At 38.8% G+C, this 21,163-nt stretch overlaps 2 protein-coding genes across 11 annotated transcripts in view; both read left to right on the top strand.

Annotated features, from left to right (window-relative positions):
- The first annotated feature begins 245 nt into the window (after positions 1 to 245).
- slf2 (SMC5-SMC6 complex localization factor 2) lies at positions 246 to 15,615 on the top strand. 7 transcript variants are annotated; one of them, XM_013913556.1, is made up of 22 exons: positions 246 to 498; positions 1,179 to 1,213; positions 1,697 to 2,029; positions 2,141 to 2,226; positions 2,348 to 2,596; positions 3,705 to 3,750; positions 5,698 to 7,121; positions 7,244 to 7,326; positions 7,408 to 7,521; positions 7,625 to 7,792; positions 10,901 to 11,006; positions 11,087 to 11,174; positions 11,260 to 11,401; positions 11,535 to 11,622; positions 11,717 to 11,893; positions 12,262 to 12,356; positions 12,792 to 12,879; positions 13,070 to 13,192; positions 13,322 to 13,399; positions 13,496 to 13,582; positions 14,503 to 14,571; positions 14,686 to 15,615. In XM_013913556.1, the coding sequence occupies exons 3-22, from the start codon at positions 1,759 to 1,761 to the stop codon at positions 15,253 to 15,255; spliced, it is 4,152 nt and encodes a 1,383-aa protein (XP_013769010.1). In that variant the 5' UTR covers positions 246 to 498; positions 1,179 to 1,213; positions 1,697 to 1,758; the 3' UTR covers positions 15,256 to 15,615. The 7 variants fall into 7 exon arrangements, with proteins under 7 accessions (XP_013769010.1, XP_013769012.1, XP_013769011.1 ...); XM_013913558.1 differs by having other exon boundaries at positions 1,697 to 2,226; positions 2,348 to 2,404; positions 5,701 to 7,121; XM_013913557.1 differs by having other exon boundaries at positions 1,697 to 2,226; positions 2,348 to 2,404.
- A 2,370-nt stretch (positions 15,616 to 17,985) lies between these two features.
- The window catches only part of washc2c (WASH complex subunit 2C), a 10,915-nt gene continuing 7,737 nt past the window's right edge, over positions 17,986 to 21,163 (top strand). For all 4 annotated transcript variants that reach the window (XM_013913547.1, XM_013913549.1, XM_013913548.1 and 1 more), the window contains exons 1-7: positions 17,986 to 18,204; positions 19,818 to 19,961; positions 20,097 to 20,261; positions 20,442 to 20,510; positions 20,592 to 20,765; positions 20,890 to 20,983; positions 21,071 to 21,129. In XM_013913547.1, coding sequence (XP_013769001.1) covers positions 19,818 to 19,961; positions 20,097 to 20,261; positions 20,442 to 20,510; positions 20,592 to 20,765; positions 20,890 to 20,983; positions 21,071 to 21,129 — 705 coding nt within the window. In that variant the 5' untranslated portion in view covers positions 17,986 to 18,204. The remainder of the gene's footprint in view (positions 18,205 to 19,817; positions 19,962 to 20,096; positions 20,262 to 20,441; positions 20,511 to 20,591; positions 20,766 to 20,889; positions 20,984 to 21,070; positions 21,130 to 21,163) is intronic.

Raw genomic sequence — 21,163 nt, 5'->3', positions numbered from 1 at the left:
TAAAATGTGTTTAATTATGTGTTTGGTATGTAAATGTAACAAATATCCAAAAGTAAAATGAATGAAGCATGAAATCTTGGTGGTGGTCAAACCACAGTTTTGACTAAATTCATGAAGGAGAGAGTATTATTTTGTCCCAAGGGCATATTGTATTTGCAAGACATTTTCCAGAAATAACCATTTGTCATGACGACCTCGAAAAAAATGAAAAATTACAGGGTGGGTTCTAATAGATGGATTCAGCTCTATTTCGGAAGCACTGGAAAAAGACTTGGAGAAATAGTTTGAACATCTACAGAAAGAATTCCTTTAAAGTGAAATACTTTTGAACTCCAAGTTCCATGATGCAGTTCGTGTTGTCTAAGCGGTTGCAAGCGGGAGAGGATGTTTGTGGCACCGGGAATCACCAGTAACGTGTTATTGCCGCCGTATGTAGTTGCAAACAGACTTCCCAGTCCTCAAAATGAGGAAAGCAACAGAAAACTAAGGAGACACTCGGTATGAATAACTGCTAACTGGTAATTTGCACGCGCGTTAGCCAGCTAGCTAAACATTACTTCCTCAAACGACATGCTAGTATTTATTATGCATTTTATTATTCGCTAGCTAGCTACAGAAAGACGTTTATGTAGGTTCTAAAATAAAACGTTCATAGATGGCTTTGTTTCTTCTTAAAGCGAGTCCAACACGACGCAAGGAACTGATGCTAATGAATAACGCTGTCATATTTAGCTTTCTTTTTCTCTAGCTCCTAGCATATTGACAGGTAATAATATTTAACGGCTAGCCAGTTTGTTGACGTCTGTTTGGGACTGAGGTTCTCAAGCGACACTGCTAGGTTATGTTAATTTCAGGCGATAAGACATTTTTATGTCAAAACAACATCACGACATGTCAAAGCGTGAAACTATTTGATCTCATGTTGTCACCTCAAATAGCATGCCGTGATTGGTAGCCATTAGCCAAACAGAAATTCTCTAGCAAGTGTCTCCCTCGTTTTGTCTGTGGAAGGTTAACTCGTGCTTTGTTGGACGTCTTCTTTTTCTCATTTTTTTGTGTGTGGGGAGAAAAATAAAACAAAAACTGAAGTTGCGTCATTGTCGTCGGCTTGGTGACCGGGCTAACTTCAAACGTTAATAGAAACATGTTGAGTTCCCATTTCTCTGTCTTTTTTGCAGCCCACTTGGAGCTTGCTTCTCACCGAGAAGTAAAGGTGAGTCCAAGTGACAGGTCGAGTGTTAATTTTCATTAAAAATTTTTACTTTTACCTGCTCCTTGAGACTTTGCCTCTCATGTGTATGCTTTTACTTACTGTGCAATAAAGCACTCGACTGTAATGTTTATGATGTAAGTTTTTGTTTGTTTGTTTTATTATATAGTCTCACTTATTGTGCAGTTTCATGCTGTGGGACTGTCAATGAGCAGTTAAATCAACAACTAAGCCAACCAAAGAGTCAGAATTGAGAAAAATAAGTTTGTCAGAGGGAGATCTTTTTGGCACTCTTGTAAAAGCTTAACACAAGAGGGTAAGCTAGTCATTACTTTTCTCTTAAAACAAATTCAGACCTGTAATTTAAAAAAAAAAACCAAAAAACAGATGGATAATCCTTAGTAAGTACAGTAAATGGGTAAGGTGTAATGTAACAGGTTCTTCAAAAGACCATAATGCATGCATCATATTTCCTTTTTACCTTAGTAAAGGACCTTGTTGTTGAGCAGCGCTCCCTATCCAACACATCTTTTCACCAGGAGACTCCAATGAAGCCTTCTCGGGTCCCTAACCGGCTTTCTAATCCACCACCGAGGAGAATGTTGCCAATTCAGGCACCTGAGGTGTGCTACAGGGACAGAATTGGTCCACACTGGCAAAATCATCATCCCCCAGGACTAATCCATTCATCAGGATTTAATTCAAGCAATTCACTTAATCTTGGTTCCCCCATGGAAAGACCTTATTTTATGCCAAAGGAAAGGTTGGGTCCTCCAGAACACTTTGGTCAACCTCCAGGGCTTGTGCCAAACAATCCAGGTACCATTAGGATGTCATTAAATCCCCCAATACCAGGAGGCCATCAGCCAGGATCTTTTGACACATTTTTGCTTCCAGTGGCTATCAACCAATCACCATCTTCCCACATAGGCCGAGATCAAGCGACTGAATTCAAGGCTTCTTCATCCAGCTCAGAAAGTAAAACTGTAACAACACAAAGACAAGAATCAGATAAGGTATTGTTTCATCTTTTTTCATATGGTTTTAGGAGAAACTCAGATTTTGTTCTGGTTGAGTGTTTTTATGATAAATATGATTAGTTATGCTGAGTTGATGTGGTTCTTAACGTTTTGTTAGGCTCAGTCCAGTGATGTGGAATATTCTATACCTACGGTCCAGCTGCACAGACCATCTGTGAGTGTTACAACCCCATCATTCAACTACAGAGCACCCAATGAAGTTCACCCACAGTCCCCTTCATACTCACAAGGCTGGTATCCTAATATCAGCCATTGGCCCTCGCAGGGCTACCATCTCCATCCAAAACCCCACTCATCCGACAGTAGTCGTTTACCCATCATGCATATCTCTGTAGCCTCTTCCCAGGTAAAGTTTTTATATCTTTAATAACACAAAGTTTATTTCGAGTTTTGAAATCATGATGAATGCTTTCTACCTTTCCAGTCTTATGCCAGGCTGGTCAGGCTAAGAGCTTTTCAGTACTTGGTTGGATTGAGGATAGAAGATGACACACCCAGCCTCGGCAACATGATTTTTTTTAATTTTTTTTTAAATCAATGATTTAGCATTATAAACAGACTTAATTGCCCTTTTTTTCATCTTACTATTTAGCAATTTCTAAATTTAAAATGGTTTTTAATTTGCCAGTAGGAAGACGTGTCTTATTAACACGTTACTGTATGTTATTTAACACAGAAGTAAGGCAATTTAAGAGCACCTGTTGACTTACAAACAGGGAGAATTTGTTGCCACCTTTTGAGTTTGCAACACCACCATAATATCTATTTTTTTAAACCTGAATCAGATATTAAAATATTTGTGAACAAAATCAATACTGAGACTAACTATGATTAAAATTTATGAAACTGGCAATAGTTGGAAGGTATTTAGCTGTTTTCACACATGAACTGTGGACATTGTCAAGAGATTAGATTTTTTTTGATATGGGCTGGTGTAACCCAATCTCACATGTAGCACACAACAGGAGATTGTCTGCATCTCTTTGGTTCTTATTACTGTAAATATTATATATTTATATTATGTATATAAATATTACATTTGGTTTAGGCGAGGGGTGGCAGAGCATGGAAAGAAAACTGAGCACTCAGTTTCCATAGGACAAACTGGCTATTATTATAATTTATAATTGACTTTATAAAATGGAGCTGGCAGGTTAAAGACAGTTGTTGTTTTTTTCCTGATTCAGCTGGTTTGATTATTTGTTTCTTTCTCATACAAGTTCATTGGGTATTGTCTAGAAAAGTTTAGCACCAGAGGGCATGCAGAAAACAGCTTTAAATAAGTTAAAGTGCATTTACTAGCTATTTATTAAGTCTGTTTATTTAAAGAAATAATTTCTGAACTGGTTGTCACTTGTTTTGTTTTTTATAAGATAAATTGCATAGCCACAATGTTATTGCTGTTCAAATATCACTTAAGTAGGTCACTAACTTTTTTTGTCTTTTTTTTGCAGAGCCAGCAACAGGAGCAAACACCTTCAAGTGAAAAGTTAATTTCAGGTAATATTGTAATTTAAAGTAAATTCTAAACTTTCAGATAGGTTATGTTTGGCAGTATTGCTTGTTAAGTCCTGTAGCTTCAATACACTGAAAATATCACTGACCTGCAGGTAATGTGGGGGGGTATGAAAAGGGGGAAAAAAACAAAGCAAAATGCTTGGACACTGCTAGCACAGGGCGCCCACACAAACGCAAAACAGAAGATGAAGCATAGCTGAATATGTTTCCAAACCAACTTCATTCTAAGCCAAAGACTAGAAAATATGGTGAAGCATATCTTCCCTTTGGTTTCACCTGCACAAGTGCCGAGGTAGGTCTCCCCTGCAGAATTGGTTTTCCAATTGTGGGGAGCACGCGCTGGGCTGTTCAAATTACGGACAAACAGTATCCCACATTCTTGATTTTTGGTTCACAAACACTTCTGATAATAACTAACTACTCCTGACATTTTGGAGATGTTAGCTCTTTATACAGTAAAGTTATAGTGGGATACAAATAATATCAGGCTGATCCTGCCACGATTTGTTCCCTGGGTTCAAATCTCGGACAAACAGTATCTCACAGTTGTTTATGTTTTTGAACTCATTTTGCACAGAGGCATTTTTTGAAAAATGTATTGATAGCAATGTTGAACATTATTACACAGAAAAAAAACAACTACACGTAAAATAATTACATCGCGACGCCTCTGCCTTTGTAAATGGAGGGACAGTAACTGCGTGTGTGTATGTAAGCGTTTAAAAACTGAAGATAGTCAGATTAACAGTATTTTGTCTCTATCTGTCATTCTGCAATTCATCTCATGTAAACAACGTGGCGCACAGCGTGACGTGAAAAAAGGCACATACCTTTGACGTTGCATGACGAACTCTGTATTCCTCGTTCACACGTAAATACAAAAAAGGAGTTTTAAAAAAATCTCAGTTTTCAGTGATTCGAAACACCATTTACGTGTGGACGAAACGGGTGCGTTTTCAAAAATACCCGTGTAGGTGTGAACGTAGCATAAGAGTTAGTAGTTTCTTTTATTACTACCTGTAATTTTTTGCAGATTGCTTGCATTTGCTTAATTGTTTACTAAATGTTTGAGGTGTGAAATAAACCACAATGGAGCAAAATATGGGTGTGTGTGGTTGGAGGATGTGTTTGTGCGGGGGGTCCGAACATTTTTCTTGTAAAGCAAAGGGGAGCCTAGCAAAAAAAGTTTGGGAACCACTGTCTTAAGTGATGAAAACAAATTGTACTGAATTGAATTCAGTGAGGTCTTTAGGTTGACTCATTCCTTCGCAAATGTTTGTCAAGGTAGACTGCATGGCTTGGTGCTTAAGTTTTTACACCTGTGGCAGGGATTGAAAACCTGAATTCAAAGTTTAAGAAGTATGGCTTTTAAAAAATCCCCTAATCCTGATCTGTTGTCACTATAATTTGTGCTTCAGATGTCTCTTTAGGAATTTCTTCATGCTTAAAACAAAAAATATCACCTACTCTTCTTTATTTTCATGTGACATATAGAGCTGCAGTAGATATTTTCATGATTGATTTGTTGGTTGATTTAAATGTTTAAAAAAAAAAAAAAGACTTTTTCATCTGAGCTGTAAAATATAATACCTGGGTGGGGGGGTGTCCATTGCATATGTGGTTTTGTCTGATTGCTATTTGTGACTCTAAAAAAAATAGTAAATTTGAAAGCCTGGAATCATAAAATGTATAACCTTATCCTTTAAAAGAAATGATGAGTTTATTATCCAAATAGCTGCCAGTAAATTTCTGCAGTTGCAGACTATCATTCTTTTGTGAACAGATTGAGGTACATTTATCTGATGTGGATAGTAAAACCCTTTTTAAGACAAAGTTAAAACTATCAAATTCTGGTCATTTTGTAGACATTAATGAACCCTCAATATTGTTCAAAAGAAAATATCATCTTTTTTTTTTTCCTTTCTCCAGCAGTGGACTTGAACTTCTCATCACACAAGAGGCGCAGCGAGTATGAATATGGTTCAGAGAATGCCAAGAAACCATGTACTCAAGGGGCAAACTCAAACAAAACGGAGACAACAAAACCCACTGTTCCCACTGCACTTGCGCCTCAGCCGTCAGTGATGCATTCTTCAGAGTCAGCAAACCAACACAAAACCACAGATGGCTATCTACTTACAGAACAGGCACGTGGACAGTCAGCATGCTCAGAGCTGTCATCTACTGTTGGATCTTCTCAGTCATGCTGCAAGTCATCATTGCATAAAGAATGTACAGAGAAAATAACATCAACAGGTGCAAAGGAATCATTTATAAATTATTCTCAGAGTCATGTACCGCAGTTAAAGGAAATGAGATCACATGTAAAGCCAAATGAGGGAAGTGTGAAAAAGACAAGCGATCAAAAAAATAAAAGGGATAAATCAAGCACTTTGTTCAACTCTGATGTTCCTCAGAAGGACACTACTAGCTCTTCACCTGCTGAGTTAGGCAGTCACCACTCTGGTTTTTCTTCCAGTAGTAGCTCTGTCAAGACCCCGAAAAGAAGTAATCCCAGAGGAGAAAACAGAAAACTCAGCAGTAGCCCTCACAAATCAACCTCGAAACCAAATTCGAGCTCTTTGACTGGTCGGACAGGAGAGCGGAATAAAGCTTCTCGTTCACGAAGACCTGTAGCTTCTTATGACGCCAATGATCTTTTCACTCCTGATCCTGTGACTTACATTGTTAGCTCCTCAAATAAGACTGTCAAACCCAAGATAGATGGGGAAACAAGCAAAACAACAGAGAAAGGTTCATCCAGCATTGCAGGAAGCTCCAGCAACTCAATTGCTGAGTCCTCTTGTGAGAAACATCAAAACTGCAAAATAACCGGTCCTCTTCTTGAAGCATCGTCCACTTTACCTAATCCACTAGGCAGTTTTCCAACTGTAACGTTAACACGGGTAAAACTGGAAAACTTAATACCACCTCCTCGAGATAAGGACACCAAAAACAGCCCCATCCCTTCTTCACACAGGCAGCTTAAGGGTGACCAAAATCCATCTCTCCTCTGCAAAAAAGTGAGTACAGGTGCTGTAGAGACTGACAGTGCTGCTGCTGAACAGACTTCTACCTCCAGTTATTGTCAGTCTCTACCACTGAAGGGGCAGGAAAGTAAAGGTGATAACAAGCAGATAAATGAAGAGGATCCCATAGATGTGGAGCTGGACTTGGGGCTGAGTTTTGCAGTAGATGTGGATCTTACCCAAAGCTCCCATAGCAGTGATGATGAGCAGCTACTTTCCTTGGAAGAGATGATGGAGCGTGCTACTAAACCTCCAGATACACCTGAGAAGGGAACATTCTCAGATCCTAGTCCACCTAGACGTCTGAGCTCTCAGTCAAAAAATGTAAGTAAAATGTCTTGGTCTTTGTTGTACGCAAAGTTGTTACTGTATAAAAATAAGCTTGCTGAGCTAAAGGACAGTAAAACTTTATTTGGATGTTAACTATCACATGTTGTTTTCCACAGCAACCATTTCAATCCACAACAAAGTCAGGCAATTACAAGAACAATCTTGACCAAATACTGAAGGAAATAAATAACAATAAAAAGTGAGTTGTTCATAAAGTTTCACTGCCGTTTCATTTCAAGAGCTACAGCATCTTCACGAAACTCTCTGCATTATTCACTAGATCAAAAGAGATTGAGAGACAACTGCTAACAGCATGTGAAGAGGACCTGTTGAAGATAGCTGAATATGAAGAAGCAGAGGAGAACCGAGAGGAGGGCATTTCTTCCGAACAACAGTAAGGCACACAAAGACATGCTGCCACTTTATATTTTGTCTCTGGGGAACCGTGTTTTCACTGTAGTTAGCTAAATTGTGAACTGCTCGAATTTGTTTACCAGGGAATTCTTGCAGCGGTATTCATTGATGTCTGCTGCAATCAAAGAAGTCCCTCCAGGAGAAGAAGTGTTCAACCTGGAGAAGTTTGGTCAGATCTTTGACCAGGATACATTACAGCTCAGGCAGTGCCTGGTCAATCCACAGGGAACAGCACAAAAAACTCTTCTGTGGTGAGCTGAATTTCTGTGTGTAAAAATGAAAGGGCAACATTTGTTGTACTTTTGTACTAAAAATTTGATATATGTAAGTAATTATTGTTTGGAGTGCATGATTTTTTGATGATTTTAAACCTTTGCCCAAATACTGCATTAGCAACAATTGTTCATCTATAATTTCTTTAAAGTTGTCTTGAATACTAATTGGACAAATTACATTGAATTAACCTCTGGGGGCATTTTTGTTGCCTCAGCTTTAAAGGGTAAACTGGTCTTCCAATTCAGCTAGAAACTTAGCAGAGAAGCCCAGACTTCCCTCTCCCTGGCCACCTCCTTCAGCTTTTCCAGGGTAACACAGAGGTATTCTCAAGCCAGCCAAGAGATATAAGCCCTTCAGCATGTCCTGGGTCTGCCCCGTGGCCTCCTCCTGGTTGGACATGCCTGGAACACCTCACCCAGGAGGCGTCCTTGTCAGATGCCCAAACTGCCTTAACTGGCTCCTTTCGATGTGGAGGAGAAGCAGCTGTATTCTGAGGTCCTCTCAGATGGCTAACCACCTCACCTTATCTCTAATGGAGAGGTTAGCCACCCTTCAGAGAAAGCTCATTTCTGCTGCTTGTATCTGTGATCTCATTCTTTCCATCACTATCCAAAGCTGCAGCACCAGTCTGTTGATCGCCTACTCCCCTCACTCGTGAAAAAGACCCCAAGATACTTTATTTTTCTTTATTGGATAGATGCAGTGAAGGCTGACAGGAAATCGGAGGGAAAGAGAGAGGGGGAGACATGCGGCAAAGGGCCACGGGTCGGACTCAAACCCGGGCCGGCCGCTCTCAGCCATGTGGTATATGGTCGCCTGCTCATCCAACTATAATAATCCAACTAGATACTTAAACTCCTCCACTTGGGGCAGTAACTCGTCCCTGTCCTGGAGGGAGCACTCCACCCTTTTTGGGGTGAGGACATTGGCCTGATTGTGCTGACTTGCATTCCCACCGCATTACACTTGGCTACATACTGCTCCAGTGCCACCACCTGATGAAGCCAACAGAACCGTGTCATGAAAAGCAGAGACAGGGTTTTGAGACCACCCAAGTGGAAGCCTTCTACCATTTGATTACACCTAGAAATTCTGTCCATAAAAATTATAAACAGAATCGATCCAAAACCCACCAAGAATGAGTCCGACTTGTTGCCGGCTATACGGACCAAGCTCCTGAAATGGTTATTTAAGGATTGAATGGCTCGTAGCAACTGGTCAGACACCCCTATACTCCTGCAGTACCTCCCACAGAACATCCTCAGGGACCCAGTCGAATGCATGTAGACTGGTTGATTTTCTGACTGACTGACTGAAATTTTATGTCAGCAGCCATGTAAATCTACCTCTACTTAAACAGAGGTTTTATGAGTCCTGCATAGTGTATCATGAACAGAGGATTCACAGTCTCTTGAAAATAAACTGTTAAGTGGGTCCCAAAAGTCACCAGATCTATTTGCAAAAAACAATAACAAAAACGCACAAAGTTAGCAACACTGAAGTTAATAATGGTAGGAGGAGTAGGCATGTGGGAATGATGATGGTAGGGTATGATGTGGAGGGTTAGGGAACATGTGGAAGCCTAACCACTGGTCATTGTAGGACAACTACACAGAGCAGATAGTGAGAGCTCTCATCAATAAGAAGCTTCTATGAGACTCGTTGTTTCTTGGCTGGAGAGTGAAGTGTAGCCTTAAGAATCACTCAAAGATCATTTATGGCCCTTTGAGAGCTTGTGTGTGCTTATTGTAGCTGAGCAAGAGACTCTTCGGTGTGTAACTGTTGGGAGGAGTGTTACAGTCTGTCTGTTGAACTATATAAAATATAGTTAGCAGTGAGCTCGTGTGTAATTTACTGAGATTTATAGAGTGTGTTTTCTTTATGTATGATGTTGTTTTTTGGGTTTCAGGTACGCTTATTAATCTTGCTACTTTTGATAATTTATAATATTATTATTAGTATTAATATGTGTTCACAGTCTCTTCCTGAGAGTGAGGAATATGGCTTATTAATTTAATACTGAATATTGAATCAGTACTGTATCACAGATACCCAAACCCATGATATGGTTATGGAATTCAGAAAAAGTTGTATTGGTGCATCCCTATTGATAGTTCAGCTTTCTGTAAGAAGTAAACATCCAATAACACTGCAGCTATGGGCATTCTTTCAGTGTGACTATTACTGGGCTCTGTGCTAATTTTAGTTTTATATATTAATGACATTTTTCAAACACTGCTTTTGACCTCCAGTGGACATCACGGATGCTTTTATTATCAGCCGGTTTGACTGTAGGATAACTCTAGTGCATGCTGTTTGTTCCCCCAAAAAACAAAGATATGAGGAATCTTCAGAAGCATGGGAGATATTTTTGAAGTATGCACTAAGTTAGCAACTTGAATAAGGTCAGGTAGAGGGCCATTTTTGGAAGTGTCAAGTTCTTCTGAGTCCCTCTGTGTTGGCTTTTTAAATTTTAAACACCAAATTATTTGCATAAATTACTCATTAGTCTTCGGGAACTCCAAACCAAATATTTCCTTTTCCTGCATAAACACCAAGAATCTGATAACAAATTTTGACAATAACATACAGAAAGGAATCTGTCTTGTATAGCAATAGCATTAAAAAAATACACAAGTTTAAATTAAGACCTGGAACATTGGTCTTAGCTTATTATATTTTTTACAGCAGCTTTACTCTGTGCTTGATGTTTATTAGATTTGTCAATAGTGTGCACTGTACTTCAGAGTGGCGTGACAACCTTTGAATGAAAGGCTTTTTTTGTACATATCCTAAGGCCTCAACGTACCTTTTTCATAATCTAATATGGAGCCTTCTGATAAACTTCACTGAGGACATTTTACTCTCAGGGTAATGAACAACAAGTTAGGTCTTGTCAGGAGAAACTACAGTTTGACCTGAAGGCACTTAGTAAAAAGGTAAATTAGCACAGTTAGTCCTATCCAACACACTGCACTCAGGGATGTATTTAAGTTTGCACACTCAGTTTCAACTCTTAGTTTTCCTAAATAATGAATAACTTTGATCTTTCTCTCCACTTACACTCTCCTGCTTTACATCAGGTCCAGCCCAGCTCAGCTGCGATTGCATGTGAATATCGGATTGTTTCAGGAAGCTTATGACTCTAGCTCACCCTGTCCAGCTCAGGTTACCCGTTTCCTTTTCAAGGTAGGTCTGACACACACCCGCACTGTGTTTGTTGTACAAATGTTTAAGCTTGGGCAGTAATTCTTTGTCGATCTCATCAGATGATGTCAGTCCATAGTGAGAGGATGATATCTGAGAAGTTGCTACAGGCCCTCTGTGATATTGCATTGACTGCTGCTTATCAAATAGGTCAGTGCTGTCCTTCCTAAGCTTTTGGTAGTTTGTCTTTAAAATGTACATAGTGTTGAAGTTCTTGGTGTGAATACTTCCACAGTGAAATATGGAAACCAGCAGTTTAAAGTGTGGGTTCCCAGCTTATCTGACGTGACGCTGGTCCTGATGAACATGGGAGTGCCGTTTGTTAAACTCTTCCCTTATGAGAATCTGCAACCTCCATTCACAGAAGGAGATCTGCTGTGAGTGTCATCACCATATGACTCGCTCATTCCTTTTGTTACCTTCTATATGAAACTATAACACGTGAGCTGAAAGTTGTTTATTTGGTCACTTTTTAATTTAAAGGAGTTGAATTTTTCTGTGTTTCTGCAGGGAGGACGTCTACATCAAAAGTGATGGCCCTACCCACAACAAGGAAGAGACCACTTTCCCTGAACACAACTGCAGTAATGTTTTAAAGGTAGTAGACAATAAATGGCTGATGACGTTTGAGAGCTTAGCAGATTGAGTACAACTCCACCACTCATTGTTTTGTTTTTTAATCTTGTTTATAGTACCTGTCTTACTGCATGGGTCTGTGCCCACGTGCATACAGCGACAATGAGCTGCTGTTGATCCTTACTGTAATGAGTCACATCGGCCTGGAAACGCGGCTCATCCTCGAGTCGAGTGTGGCACTGGAGCCTCTGCTGTGTAAAATTGTCAACAACATCAGGGATTGGGACGCTCTGGTCAGTGCATAAATGTCATTGTCTGGCACTTTATTTCCTCACATTTCAGTTTGGCACATTAAAGCAAACAGTTTTCTTGTAGCTGTTGTGTTTAATCATCCCCTAAGTGGTGTATAGTATGGTTGTTCCTTATGAAGACATGTAATTAATCTGCTTTAGAATATTAACACGTTCTAACAATTAGCTCAGTTTTCTCATTTTATACTCTTTACATTGACTAACAACAGATTTTAGGATTTGTTTCATAATTCTTGCATTAAATACAAAGCACTAAACGACCAAGCTCCAGATTATTTATCTCATTATTTATCTCAGCTTCTTGGCTTGTATGGCTTTAAAAACTTTATTTACTTGCTTTATGTCTTTAGCTGCCAAAAATCTGCCTGGCTCTCACTGATTTGACAGATGATCACCACAACATGTGCCTATTAGTTCATCTCCTGCCTGACAACATTCGTGGAAAGTGAGTCTTTTTATCCTTCTTCTTTTTTCACTATCTACTCATATATACTTAATTTCTAGATATACTGATTTTCTGATTATTGTGTTTATCTGATTCTGATTTATTTATGCATTTATATACACAGCTGAATCTAAGAAATTTGTCAGCCAGCAGTTGATGGAAGTGAAAATGAAAGGGCTTAGATACTTCATGTATCAGCATGTCTTGTTTTGCTTGTGATATTCACAAGATTTACCATCCCATAATACAGCACTATAACCTACTATGCTCTGAGCTACAGAATAGCATGAAGACATGTAAAAGTGAAATAAAGCCAGTATGAAAACAAATACTTTCTGCATTTTGTGATTTATTTGTTTTTTTGATTTTTTTTTTTCACAATACCATACCATTAAAAAGAAAAATGTTCTTTTTATGTTTGTTTTATTTGGACAGAGAGTTGCGCCGACATCTAAGCCTGTGCATGATTTCTAAGTTGTTGGATGGAAATTGCAAATACAAACCTGTGGAAAGAGAATTTCAGGTAATTGGGTTAACTTGTAACCTTGGCAGTTTCCTTTAAACCCAGCGCTTGAAACACTTCTCACATGTAATTTAAAATTATGTACATTAATCCACTCATCCTCAGGGTCGTGGGGAATTTGAAGCCTATATGCACAATAAATATGTAAATCAATTTAATTAATAGAGTTTGGTTTTTGTTTGGTATTTAGCTCTCTGAACTGAGGCCATACCTTCCTCGCATGCAACCTTCCTCCCTTTTCCGACACATGACGAGCTCCTCTGGAATGAACCAGAAAGATAAAGAAGAAGACCTGGGCACACTAGACCAGCAGGTGATCATTTTGTTACAGTCTGAATTGCAAAATGTTCCAACCTTGACTTGTTTTACATTCATAATAACACCTGGACATCATTTTGAAAATGATTTTTCTGACCCAAGATCCTTTTATCATTTCTTCCAGTCCTACTACCTGTGCTATAGCCTTCTGACATTAGCAAATGAAGCATCCAACTTTCAGTTTTTTCCCGCTCACCAAAAGGTAAATTCTTTTTTCCAGTCTTACCTGATTTTTAGATGTTATTGGCCTGATTTTGATTGAATGTTTAAACCCTTTCCTTTTTTTTCTGTCCCTCAGAAGCAGCTGCTGTTTTTGTCAACTGAGCTGGAAACGCATGTTAAATGTGACATCAGGGAGAGTGAAAAATGTCTTTATCGCAGCAAGGTAAGCATGATTTAACAAGTGTGTGTTTGTGTGTGTGTTTTTCTGCAATTCACAAAATAAAATCTACAATACTTTTAACCAAATATGGGAGCCGCTGGTCCAGGCCTATGCTGCTCAAAACTATTTTGAATGTTAATGACTTGACTAGTCATTCGCCAGTAGCTTGTTAGCAGTAACACTAAGCAGACAGAATATCAGTTATTACCTCTCAGCTGTAAAAGGCTTTTTTAATCGACATTATGAGCAGGTGGGTAGACACTTAACTTTTTAAATGCGATATCTCAAAAACGGGGCAACATAGAAGCTTCAAATTGATACCAGAGAACAAGGTGACATCGGATTTAGAAATTGATACAATAGGTGTGTCTACTAGGACATAGAAGGGAAGCACTGGTGGTTGCCAGCATTTTTGCATCTTTGTCATCAGATTCAACTTGTTTTAGATTGACCCGAGATCACAAGTAAATCTGGTGCTTTTCCCCCCATGTATTTAAGTTCCTAATTTGAAAAACTTACCCCACAGTTAATGCGTTAGCAGTTTTCTCTTTCCTCCTAATGGCAGCCTTTTCTCCAAAATTAAATGTTTCAAGTTTAGTTCATAGATAACACTGTACACAGATCTGTTAGTCAAGATATCAAAACTGCTTAATAGCATTTCACAGATTAGCAAACAGTATAGATGAGGCTAGACCTAATAGACAGTCGTAATATATTTCCAGATTAGGAACCCGTTTAACTTGCTGAAACGCTATGCCAGAGGCATCTGTACTACTTTATATTTATATTAAATATATTCATATGAATCATCAGAAATATCAACAAATCGTTGCAAGTTTCTTTTCAGAGATTCTGATAAATGACATTTTTAGTGTGCTACATAAACCTGTATGAGAACTCTTGCCTTCCTCTTCTTCCTCCAGGTGAAGGATCTGGTGGCAAGGATCTACACCAAGTGGCAGATGCTCCTTCAGAGGACAAGGCCTCTCGATGTACAGTAGTCACACACATTATTTAAATAATTTCTTTACATGATGTGTTTACTTTGTGTCTTAAAAGATAATTTTATAATCTTATTGGCTATGCTGGTCTTTTCCCTTCTCTAGGATAAACTGTATGATTATTGGCAGCCTGGGGATACTTTGGGGTACAGCCAGGAGGAGCAGGAGGATGAAGATGACACTGCAGAAGAGGAGACTGTGGTGGAAGAAGAAGTAGAGGGGGATGAAGAGGAAGATGGAGAAACAACTTTAACTGAACAGAATGAAGCTGTCATGGTTGCTGAGGAAAAAAAAGATGCCAGGGTGGAGCCAGAAGAAGACACAAAACTTGGTGAGACAGAAAAAGACACAAATGTTATTGCAGCAGAAGAAGGCATGACATTTTGTGAACAAGAAGATATGAACACTGCAGAGACGGAGGAAGACATGAATATTGATGAGGTGCTAATGGAGGAAGATGGTATCCCAAGTGACATAAGCAAAACAGAAGAGGAAAAAGAAACGGTACCTGGGAATTTAAACCAAGTAGTGCCTGAGACGGATCCTCAAGCACCCTTGGAGTCTGAGGGAGTGGATGAGCAAGTGGCTGCTCCCAACATAGGGCATGTTGATGAGGACACTGAGATTGAAGAAAGAAAAGGAACACACCCGGCACCAACAGCTGGTTTATTCTGATAGAGATGATCAGTTTTCAAGGCTTTAACAGCCATTGCCTTATGTTATGCTGAATTTGCACTATTTACCAGACCTCTTTTCCTAATTCCAAAAGGTTTGAGACTTTCACAGTGATTTTAAGGCAACTGTGTATTTACCTCAGTCAGTGAGGTTATGTTTTTGTCGCTTTGTTTGTCTGTTGGCACATTTAGGCACAAGCTTCCAGGCTGATATATTTTTATGAAAGTTTGTGGAAAGATGGAGCATTGGTATATTAAAAAAATTCATCGTTTTGTTGTTTTTTTGACTGCTGCATGTGTGCACATTGTTGTTTTATTGTTAAGTGGCCAAATATGGAAAATAAACTTTAAGTTAAATTAATTTCTTGTCTCCATAAGCAGCGCCAGACAAAATGTCCACCCACCAGTGTTTACAGTACTATTGTGTTAGTGATAATCTTTCTAATATGCAGAAAAGTAACAGTGAGAGGATTTGTGGAAATATCCATGACTTGCTATTGTAGCAACAGATTAATGACATTTTTTCATATTTTGGCTAAACGTTAGGCAGCTTGTGAAGTACCAAGGAAGTAGATTGGTTCACACATTTATTTATTTATTTATTTTTTGGTCTCAAGTAATGTTCATTGTATTAAGTGTCAACCACTTTCTTGGAATTTTTTTTAATATCATTTTGTTACCAGCAGCATATTACAAAAACACATCCTTTTTTCACAATTATTTAGTTGGAACCATGAAAAATGCCAAAACTAACACATTTTCACAGACATAAAAGAGTGCTATTTGGCACCATTAAAGTGCTGCCAAATGGTATGCACTGTCCTTTAAAATTCTGGACAAATGTTGGACAAAAAAAAATGTTAGGAAGAAAGTGTACTCCACGTAAACAAAATCTTAAAGTCATGTTCTTAAGAAAAAGGAAAACATTCAACGAGAGATGTATCTGGCCCCTCAGTTGATCCATTTACTCATCAGAGTGAGCTCTCTCATCAGAGATGGTTTTGTCCAAATTGGTCTAATTAATAACACAGAAAGGTACAGTCAGAAACTCCATGCAATACTATCTACAAAGCATCAGATTGGTAGTTGCATCATTTTTCAGCATGACAATAATCCCAAACAGTGCAGTAAAAGCACAGATGGATGGAAAAATGCACAAAAGAACGATCATAGATTGGCCTCCCCAGAGCCCGGACCTTAACATTGAAGCAGTGTTGGATCATTTTGACAGATAATGGAAGAAAAGTCAGTCAACATCTAAAGAAGAGCTTTGAATGTCCTTCAAGAAGCCCGGATAGTTATTCTAGAGGACTACTCAAAGAAATTACTACAAAGCTTGCCTATGAGAGTTCAGGCTGTGCTGAAGAATGAAGGTGGTTGTACTAAATATTGACCTTCATCTCAAATCAAATCAAATCACTTTTATTGTCACATCTTTGGCTTTTGTATAAACTGTTTTTACCTTGTGTAACGTAGTTCCATGTATGTTCGCCTATGTTTAAATAAATTACATGTATATCCCATTTTCACAGTGAAATAAAATTAAAAGACTTTTGTACAGCATTTTAGTTTAATTTTATATAAGCAGTATTCACAAATTTCTTTTATTGTCAGAATTATCATGGTCAAATATTAATCTAATCAAATATAGAACTTGTGTAAAGGTGTAAATCAGTGGGTTAATTTTAAGGTGTGCTTTAGATTAGGTACATGCATCAGTAAAACTCTGAAGACATTTGCTTTGAAAAATGTCAGTTTTAGTAATTGGTTTAGCTGCAAATTACCACAAAAGATAACAGTCTTTTCTGCATGGTGTTTATAGAAAAGATATTCATATTAGTAAACTGTACATGCTTTGTTACTGACCTTTAGAGGGCACTGTCCTCCATCTAGACTCATGGTTCTCAAATAAACACAGGAGAACGGGAGCTCCTTGTAATATTATCTGTCCCGGAAATGCTATAAAAAACGACTAAGCACCCACATACATGGCAAACAAGAGATGAAGCAGCAGAGTGAGACCAAATGAGCCCTTGTTTTTAGTTCGTTTTTTTTTTCAATCTGTTATAGCTGATCACAGCTGGTGTCAAGAAGTGCCACGTAACTCACGCAGCCACATTACCAAGCATTTCATGCGTACCTCAATCTTTTCATCAATGGGTCAAGAATATCAGCGGTCTGAGCACTTTTATTTGCTATAGCAAATTTGCTATAGCAAATAAAACTAATAAGAAAAAAGTAAATTATTTGCCTTTGCAACATGATACTCATATGAGGTTGGTAAGATTTTACAAAATAGGCCTTCTTTAGTTGTTTAAGACGAAGAAAAAGTCTGAAACGAACCGATTACTCATAAAATGTGATCTAATCTTGTGTGCCACCCCCCTGTCCATGACATGCACAGTTGGTGTTTGGAAAGGCTTTAGCCATGTTTTTTTGTTTTGTTTGTTTGTTTGTTTGGTTGGTTGGTTGGTTTTGGGTTTTTTTTGGGGGGGGGGGGGTATTTGGTCTTGTTGTAATTTCAATAACAGATAAATGTATTCGGTTTTGCTTTCGTTTTTTGTTAACAGCTGACACGTGAATGAAGAGTTTTGCTTTGCCGTTACTTTATTGTTCTCTCTCGCTCTCGTTTATATATATCGGATTTCTTCTGGCATTCAATAGCCTATGTATTTTAAATAAAACGCAACACTAACATGAATGAGATGCAGAGACAACCACACCAGTCACCCAACGCGGAAAGCCAGCCGTTTGGTCTGTTCCACTCCGCCCCACTTTCACTATGTTGCTGGGCAACGGCAGTCAGGTGACTGTCTGCAGACAGAATATGGCTGACCTGTCAGAAGACCAATGAGGGAAAGGCCAAATTTTGCATAATCGATCTTATTTTCCTCGTCGTTTCTGACAACACTTGACCGTCTTAGAAAGCATTTATCCAGAGGTCGTCAAGGTAAGCTCGGGAGTGCGTGGTTTTTGTCTGTGTGTGTGTCACTCTCGTTAGCTCGGAACAGCAGCAACCACCGTTGGTGTTGGCTAGCTAAGTTAAGCTAGCTGTTAGCCAAACAGTCTGCGCTTTCTCTACCAAGAAAGAAATTCTAGTTACAAGAAATGACATTTAGGCAACTCTGTGGATTCCTCAAGCTTCCTTCCGGAAACTTGTAACACTATTGCAGAACATGTTGTGTCGAAGGATATTAGTAGAATGATAAAAGTTAAAAGAGGAAGTTATAAGTTAGAATTGCATTCATCGTGTTGCATTTCAGGCGCATATTTAAAGCAGTCAGTATCTGTATGCACACGCACATGCACAGACAATCTTCCCATGAAAACTTTTAAATCTATATTTGGATAAGGTCTCCAGAAAAGTAATCTGTTCCGATTTACTCAGACGTAATGACCGCTGTAAGTTTTTGGTTTGCTTTGTTGTGGCTTAATTGGCTCAAAGGTCTTGGATTAGAATAGGTACTTGCATCACATTCAAACCACTCGTAGCTAAAGCGAGTAGCGGTGACTATCTCGTTACAATTAAATGTTTTTTCTGGCTAGGCTAGTCTAGCTATGTTAGTACAAATGCTGTATAAGCACCTGCTGCATACAGAGCTATTAAACATGGAGTTGCGACGCTCTGTGATAATTTCATTTCATGCGCATTTTTTTTCCAATTACTGTTTAAGTAAAAAAAAAAAAAAAAACACATACACACACATACGTGTATACAGCAGCACTTGGAATGGATCTCTAGCATCAGCTATGCACTTCTATTACCAGCGAACTGTAGCCAACCAACATTGGGCTCTTCCCGCAGCGGAAAAGTGGTGTTTGTATCCACAATATACAAGTGTCACACCACAGGAGGAAAGTAGCTGACCTCTGGAGAATAGGCACATGACACTGTAGTAGTAGTAGTGACATACCCACAGTTGTTTTCAGTGGAGAGTTTTAAACCTTTGACCAGAGTTCATGCTGGCTGTTTAGCTGTGGGAGGCATCATGTGGGTTTTTTATTTGGCCATGCCGATGTCCTTGACTCTGATCTGGAGTGCCACAGTCCTGCCAAAGACCGCATTGTTTGTGTTAACTGTTGTAATTTCTTTTGATCTCAGAGCAGTGAGATTAATTACTGATATTGTACAGTTTTGCACTCAAAATTTATAGGTTAATTATTAACAGATTTGTCTGTTTGATACAATGTTCCAAGCTTATTGGGTCACCTTAAATGTAGAGAATATGACAAACTGGTCCTCAGTTCCTTCTTTATCTCTGTGATATGAATAGTTTTTTCAGTGTCTGAAGACTTGTTGGTAAGGGGAAAGTTGTTTCTGGTGCACTTACAAAAACTACAAAAAAACCCCTAAAATATTTAAAAGCTATTTTCATCACCAAGCTTTGACATTCAGTGCATTTGTTCAAAACAAGCTCAAATAAAAATTGAATCATTGTAGGCAAACCTTCATTTTATTTGAGGTTTTATTTATTTATTTTTTTACCATTGGGGTTTCAGAGGCATTTAAGGGCTCGTATGAATTATTAAATCCATTAACAGAAGCACGTGATCTGGTTGCAGATGAGTGGGTTGCCGGAGGGAATGGCAAATGGCCCAAGCAGGAGTGAACACTTAGAGAAAGATGCTCAGATTTGGGAGAGACCCTGGACTCTTGAAGAGATGCGACAAAACGGCGCCAACTGGTCCTTAGCAGCTGACTCAGGGGTAAGTCAGGAAGATCCTCCCCAGCTCTGAAATGGAGCAAAGAAACAGAAGATGTATGTTCTGTTTGGTGAATTGAAAGTCATCCTGCAAGCTATCCTGTCTTAATAATGTCTAACAATTTCCTTTTCTTTACAGCTCTTCCTCTTTCTTCAAGATTTCTCACATAGAATGCTGTCAAAGACACACGAGATTGAAAAGCAACTGGACAGTCTGATCCGTGACACCAAGACCACAGACAGCTGCTTGCACTCTGTCTTTAATGACTTTTTGATGCTGTCCAACACACAGTTTATAGAAAATGTAATGCATAGCTTTTAAACATTTACACTGCAATTCCTTCTTTATAGCTTAGCTGTGTCTGTACATTATGATAACTCACACAACTTATTGATGCACTATTGGAGCCACGAGTGATCCAAGGTCTCTTTTGGTGAAGTTTACACGGTGTAATCTGTCTTTTAACTTTATGTCCTGTTTCAGAGAGTGTATGATGAAGAAGTAGAAGAGACTGTACCCAAGGCTGAGGCTTCAGAAAAGAAGCCTGAGCAGGTACGTTAAGAAATTCAGCACAGGTTACTCGTATTTCTTGAACTATTCCCATAACTGTGATTATGTGTGGTTTTCCTTAAGGAGAAGTCTCGAGAGCAGAAAGAAGCAGAATTGATACCTAAGATGCAGGAAGCTGTGAATTATGGTCTGAAAGTGTTGGAGTCGGCCTTTGAGCATCTGGACATTAAAGCAGGAAACTCTGACTCGGAGGATGAGGAGGTGTCAGACAGAGCAGATGCAATCCTAGAGCCCAAGGTGTGCTTTCATCTTTGAAGCATTAAAGGGGATTATTGTAATAACTATAGAAAACCTATTAATAATGTTTCTTTACATTAATTTAATTTATTTTCTGTTTACTTCCTGTTTCCTGAACCTTTAGGATCTTTATGTGGACAGACCACTGCCGTATCTGATTGGTTCCCAGGCCTTCATGGAACAGGATGATGTTGGACTTGGTGACCTATCAAGTGATGGTAAAGTACTCATTATTACTGACGATAGCTTATGTAGGCACTCGCATAAAGTAACGTATATTTCTAACAGTGTTTCTGTCATTTCAGAAATGTCAGTTGACAGTGACAGGGACAGTGTGATTGAAAGTGAAGATGACAAAGAAGAAGTAATATCATTTTCACATTTTTTTTTCAGCATAT

Source organism: Pundamilia nyererei, unplaced genomic scaffold (assembly GCF_000239375.1).
Source record: "Pundamilia nyererei isolate P.nyererei 1_Seehausen unplaced genomic scaffold, PunNye1.0 scaffold00136, whole genome shotgun sequence".
NCBI classification, from domain to species: Eukaryota; Metazoa; Chordata; class Actinopteri; order Cichliformes; family Cichlidae; genus Pundamilia; species Pundamilia nyererei.
The sequence above is the reverse complement of the archived record's forward strand: the minus strand, read 5'-3'. Positions and strand labels throughout refer to the sequence as shown.